We start from the raw sequence: 7,075 nt of genomic DNA, 5'->3' as shown, positions 1-7,075 counted from the left end.
AAAGTTTCCTAATAATAAAATTACTGAACTAGAACATTCCCAAATAATAAAATTCCCGTGTAGGAAAATTTCCTAATAATAAAATTACTGAATTAGAACATTTCCGAATAATGAAATTACTGAATTATAACATTCCCGAATAATAAAATTACTGAATTAGAACATTCCCGAATAATAAAATTCCCGTATAGGAAAGTTTCCTAATAATAAAATTACTGAACTAGAACATTCCCAAATAATAAAATTCCCGTGTAGGAAAATTTCCTAATAATAAAATTACTGAATTAGAACATTCCCGAATAATAAAATTCCTGGATTATAACATTCCCGAATAATAAAATTCCCGTGTAGGAAAGTTTCCTAATAATAAAATTACTGAATTAGAACATTCCCAAATAATAAAATTCCCGTGTTGTAAAATTTCCTAATAATAAAATTACTGAATTAGAACATTTCCGAATAATAAAATTACTGAATCATAACATTCCCGAATAATAAAATTACTGAATTATAACATTCCCGAATAATAAAACTCCCGTATAGGAAAGTTTCCTAATAATAAAATTACTGAATTAGAACATTCCCAAATAATAAAATTCCCATATAGGAAAATTTCCTAATAATAAAATTACTGAATTAGAACATTTCCGAGTTATAAAATTTCAGAATTAGAACATTTCCGAATAATACAATTCTAGAATTAGAACATTCACGCATAATAAAATTTCTTATTAATAAAATTCATGAATTAAAACATTCCCGAATATTAAAGTTTCAGAATTAGAATATTGCCGAATAATAATATTCCTGAATTAGAACATTCCCAAATAATAAAATTTCTTAATAATAAAATTCCCTAATTGCAAAGTTTCCTAATAATAAAATTTCTAAATTAGAACATTCCCGAACAATACAATTCTCGTATAATAACATTCCCGAATAGCAACATTTCCGAATAATGAAATTCCTGAATTAGAACATTCCCGAATAGGAAAATTTCCTAATAATAAAATTCCTGAATCGTGAAATTCTCGAAAAATACAATTCTAGAATCGGAACATTTCCGTATTCTGAAATTCCCGAATAGCACAAAGTTTTTGCATAATAAAATTCCCGAATTAGGACATTGCCGGTTAATAGAATTCCCACATAAGAAAATTCCTGAACAATACAATTTTCTAATCGGAAAATTCCCGATTAGGAAAGTGTTCTGGTAATAAAATTCCTGAATTGTAAAATTCCAGAACACTTTATAATTTTACCTTATAGTTATATAAATAAATACTTTTTTAAAATTGTTTTAGACAAAAAAAAATTTTAAAAAAACGATATAAAAAAATTAAAACCCCTTGTAATTAATGTTTCGGGAAATTTCGACGAAGCCATTTCAGAAGCGGAATATATAAAACACACGTTAAAAATTATTTGAAAATAATAAAATAAAAGAGATTTTAATTTAGAACTAAAATCATTTTAAGTAACTAAGAAAATAACCAATTTGCAAAAAATTTCGGTAGCAAATTATCTTATCAAATAATACATAAATAGATTCTAAAAGTTAATAAATAAATAAAAAATCATTTACAATAACTAAAAATTTAAAAAGCAACCGGTTTTATGCATTTTTTAAATTATGTAAATATTCAAAAAGATATTTAAAAAATTGGTTGATTGTGTTCTTAATGATTATAGAAATAAAACCCTATTTTTTAAAAGTATTTTAATAACATTTTTTTTTAATATGTGACTAAATAAAATAATTTTAAAAACAATTTAAAACTCTTGTAAGTTCTGAAATTTTGATGATGCCATTTCTGCAGCGAAATTGATAGAAACACTTGAAAAATTATTAAAAAAGGAAAATGAAACATCCAAAAACAGAATTTAATTTGAAACTAATAAAATTTTTGATAACTAAAAAAATGGTGTCATCTTTGTGAAATTTTCTAAGGCTTTTGAAATCCTTCTAGTTCTGTTAAATCTTTCAAATCTTCAAAAATCTATGTGAAATTTTTGAGAAATATTTCAAATATTTGTGAAATATTTTAAAATTTATTGTATTATTATAAAAACATTATAAAAATTCGTTTAATTCAAAGAAATAATGCTAAAACTGGAAAAATCCTGGGTTTCTAGTTCTCGACAATTATGTAAGTAAAAACATTTTTTTTTAAAAGTATTTTAATTTTCGAAAAATTGAAAAACATAATTAAATAAAACAATGTTTACAAAAATGGTACAACCTTTTGAATAATATTTAGGGGAACTCTGAAATTATAAAAAATAAAGTTTAATTAACAGAAATAACTAAAAAAAAATTGCTCTTAAAAAGTATATAATAACAATTTCGAAATAGGCTTTTAATTGAAAACTGAAAATTAACAAAAAGAAAAAAAATAATGAAAGAAGAAAAAATAGATTTTACATCATTTGCTTTATCGTAAAATATTTAATTTTTCGAAAAAAGTAAATCAATAAGTGTTTTCAATTTTTACAAAAATTTACAAAGAAAATTTTTAATTAAAAATAAAAACATTCTAAAATAACTGAAAAACTGCAAAATTGTTAAAAATTTCTTATTAATTTATGTATTTTTGCATATTGAATTATATATAAAAAATGTAAATAGTGTAAAAAATAATCCATATTTTTTATTTTTATTGTGATAATTAAAATACCAATTGGTTTTTTTTTCTTCATCAAATCAAAACAAAATAAAGATATCTGTGATATCTGTTATTATATAACCTTTTGTAATTATTGGACCAATAAAAAATTGGTTTTGAAACCTAAATTTTGTTTTGTTTCCTTTGAAAGAAAGGAAAATGAGTAATTAAAATTGAGGCAAATATATTTTTTCAGGTGGAAGTGGAGTACGAAGTTAGTTCAGACGACAATGAATTAATTGAATTAATTGAGTGAGTATTCTACATCCGCCCCACCTTTTTTTTTCTCCCCCACTTTTCTCCGTCATTAAATCACTAGCATTCCTCGCCTCTGCCACGTGCGATAAGACGATTTTATCTTTTCGGGGTCATATAATTTTTCTTTTACATTCCTTAATGCCTGGAATTTAAGATTCAGCATTTTCTAATTATCTCGGAATTTAAACTTTCTTGATTTTTTAAATAAAAGGACAGTCGTCAGTTCATTTTTCATTTCTACATTCGGAATTTAATTAATTCTTTTTTCTGAAACCGGGGCTTTTACTTTGACCTAACTAGTTTTTTGTAATTTTTGGAAATCATTTGAAATCTTTCAAATTTTTTGTAAAATATTTGTAAATGATTTTAAAATCTTTTTAATTTTTTTTGAAATATTTATATTATTATATTATATCATATATATTATATTGAAACGTTTTTAAATCTTTGTAAAGTCTTTAAAAGTTCTCTGAAATCTTTAAAAAATATTTTGAAATTTTTCAAATCTTTGAAAATTTGAAGAAAAAAACTCCTTTGTGAAATCTTTAATGCATTTCGAAATATTGGAACTGTTTTGAAATCATAAATTTTTTTCTGAAGTCTTTGAAATCATGAAAAATGTCTTAAAATATTCTTAACTCTTTTTGAAACCTTTTAAAATTTTTTTTAAATCTTTCAAATTTCTGTGAAATCTTTCTGATTTTTTTTTGCATTTTTCAGATTATTTGAAATCTTTGAAATCTTGCAAAATATTTTTAAATATTCTTAAATCTTTGAGAAATCTTTCAACATTTTTTTAATGTTTTGAAACTTTCTAAACTTTGAAATTTCTGTGAAATATTTTTATATTATTTGAAGTCTTTGTGAAATCTTCCGCAATATTCAAAAATATTTCTAATCTTTTTGAAATCTTAAAAAAATTGAAATTTTTGTGAAATATTTGTGAAGTTTTTGAAATATTCTAAAATATTTTTAAATCTTTGAAATTTCTATGAAATCTTTAAAGTCTTTTGAAATATTTACAATCCTTTCAAATGTTTTGAAATCTTCAAAGTCTTTTTTAATCTTTAAAATCTTCGTGAAAAATTTTCAAAAATGTTGTAAAATCTTTGTGAAATGATTGAAATCTTCTAAAATATTGTTAAATCTTTGCAATTTTTGTGAAAACTTTTAAAATTATTTGTTGAAAGCTTTAAATTTTTTAAAAATTTTTGTGAAGTGTTTAAAATCTTCAAAAATATTTTAAAGTATTCTTAGAGTTCTGTGAAATCTTTCTAATCTTTGAAATTTCTTTGAAAAATTTTTTAATTATTTGAAATCTTTTGCGATTTTTAAAAAGTTTTGTGAAGTGTTTGAAATCTTCAAAAATATTTTTAAATATTCCTAAATCTTTGTGAAATCTTGTACCATTTTTTAAAATCTTTTAAATAATTGTGAAATTTCTATGAAATCTTCTAAAATATTTTGAAATCTTTAAATTAAAAAAAAAAATTTCTAATCTTTGAAATTTCTGTGAAATCTTTTACAATCTAATAAAAAATTGGTGAAGTCTGAAATTTTCACAAATATTTTTAAAGCTTATCAACGTTTGTGAAATATTTAATTTTTTAAATAACTTCCCCTAAAATCTTTGAAATTTCTGTGAAAAAATTTTAATTCTTTGATGTCTGTGAAATCTTCACAATTTTCTAAAATCTTTTGGAAATCTTTCAGCATTTTTTGAATTTTGTGTAAATATTTTGAAATCTTTTGCAATAAAAAATTTTTTTTTGAATTCTGAGATCTTCACCAATATTTTTAAAGCTTTTCAATTTTTGCGGAATCTGTCATTTTTTTAATGGAATCTTTGAAATTTCTGTGAAATATTTTTAAAATATTTGAAGTCTTTGTGAAATAATCCGAAATATTTAAAAATCTTTTAAATCTTTTTGAAATCGTAAAACAATCAATTTTTGTGAAATATTTGTGAACTTTTTGAAATCTTCTTAAATATTTTTAAATCTTTGAAATTTCTATGTAATCTTTAAGGTCTTTTGAAATATTTACAATCCTTTCAAATGTTTTAAAATATTCGTGAATCATTTTCAGAAATGTTGTAAAATCCTTGTGAAACGTTTGAAATCTTCTAAAATATTGTTAAATCTGCAATTTTTGTGAAAACTTTTTAAATTATTTGTTGAAAGCTTTAAAATTTTTTTAAAAATTTTTGTGAAGTGTTTGAAATATTCAAAACTATTTTACAGTATTCTTAAATCTTTGTGAAATCTTTCTAATCTTTGAAATTTCTTTGAAAAAATTCTAAATTATTTGAAATCTTTTGCAATTTTTCAAAAAGTTTTGTCAAGTGTTTGAAATCTTCAAAAATGTTTTTAAATATTCCTAAATCTTTGTGAAATCTTGTAAAAATTTTTGAATTCTTTTAAATAATTGTGAAATTTCTATGAAATCTTCTAAAATATTTTGAAATCTTTGAAATTTCTGTGAAATCTTTTACAATTGAATAAAAAATTTGCGAAGTCTGAAATCTTCACAATTATTTTTGAATATTTTTAAAGCTTATCAACTTTTGTGAAATCTTTGCTTTTTTAAATAAAAACTCCTAAAATCTTTGAAATTTTTTGTGAACAAGTTTTCATTCTTCGATGTCTGTGAAATCTTTACAATTTTCTAAAATCTTTTGGAAATCTTTCAATATTTTTTGAATTTTGTTTAAATATTTTGAAATCTTTTACAATTAAACATTTTTTTTTGAAGTCAGATCTTCACCAATATTTTTAAAGCTTTTCAATTTTTGTAGAATCTGTACTTTTTTTAATGGAATCTTTGTAATTTTTGTGAAACCTTTTTAAATTATTTGTTTGAAACTTTTACATTTTTATGTTATTTTTTATTTTTGTGAAGTTTTTGAAATCTTCAAAAATATTTTTAAATATTCTTAAATCTGTCACATTTTTCAACATTTTTTAAAATCTTTTAAAGGTTTAGAAATCTTTCTGATCTTTGAAATTTCTGTGAAATCTTTTTATATTATTTGAAGTTTTTGTGAAATAATCCGAAATATTTAAAAATCTTTTAATTATTTTTGAAATCTTGTTAAATATTTTGAAATCTTTGAAATTCCCATGAAATCTTTAAAGTCTTTTTAAATGTTTACAATCCTTAAAAATGTGTTTTAATCTTGAAAATCTTTTAAAATCTTCGTGAATCATTTTTTAAAATGTTGTAAAATCTTTGTGAAATGTTTGAAATCTTTTAAAATATTGTTAAATCTTTACAATTTTTTGAATACTTTTAAAATTATTCGATGAAAGCTTTTACATTTAAAAAAAATTGTGAAGTGTTTTGAATCTTCAAAAATATTTTAAAGTATTCTTAAATCTTTGAAGTTGTTGTGAAAACTTTTTTAATTATTTGGAATCTTTTACAATTTGAAAAAAAAATTTGTGAAGTGTTTGAAATCCTCAAAAATATTTTAAAATATTTTTAAAATTTTTTGAAATCTTTTACAATTTAAAAAATAATTTGTGAAGTCTGAGATCTTCACAAATATTTTTAAAGCTTTTAAATTTCTGTGAAATAATTTTAATTATTTGAAGTCTCTGAAATCTTTATAATCTTCTAAAATCTTTTTGAAATTTTTAAAATTTCTATAAAAACTTCCAAAAGATTTTGAAATGTTCTGAAAAATTTCGAAATCTTTTATATCTCTGTGAAATCTTTCAAATCTTTGCTAATTTTGTGAAAACTTTTTTAATTATTTGTTGAAATCTTACTTTTTTTAAAAATTTGTTGTGAAGTTGTAAGATATTTTTGTTAATTATATGCTTGATTATAAATTTATTATCTCTTGTTTATGATTATTATTATTATTATCATTAAAATTCTTTAAAAAATTTCTTAAAAATCTTTGTGAATTCTATGAAAGTTTGATGAAATCTTTAGAAATTTTTCTATTACCCTTTTGTATTTTATCTTCAACTTTGCCCCTAACTTAACATTTTATTTATTTTCCATTTATCCCAAACCTTGAATATTGAAAAGCAAATATATAAATATAAAAAACTATGTTAATAATAATCAAAATTAATTTAAAAATGCCTTTTTTTAATGAAAATAACCGTTGACTCTATATTTTTTTAAAGAAAGCAATC

General features: G+C 21.1%; 1 protein-coding gene across 1 annotated transcript in view; it reads left to right on the top strand.

The window, feature by feature from the left end:
* LOC117167927 (ribosomal protein S6 kinase beta-1-like) overlaps positions 1-7,075 on the top strand; it is a 41,356-nt gene that overhangs the window by 2,843 nt on the left and 31,438 nt on the right. Inside the window, exon 2 of the mRNA XM_033353176.1 lies at positions 2,863-2,918. Coding sequence (XP_033209067.1) covers positions 2,863-2,918 — 56 coding nt within the window. The remainder of the gene's footprint in view (positions 1-2,862; positions 2,919-7,075) is intronic.

This window comes from Belonocnema kinseyi, chromosome 1, assembly GCF_010883055.1.
Source record: "Belonocnema kinseyi isolate 2016_QV_RU_SX_M_011 chromosome 1, B_treatae_v1, whole genome shotgun sequence".
Classification (NCBI taxonomy): Eukaryota; Metazoa; Arthropoda; class Insecta; order Hymenoptera; family Cynipidae; genus Belonocnema; species Belonocnema kinseyi.
This window is presented reverse-complemented; position numbering and strand designations above follow the sequence as displayed.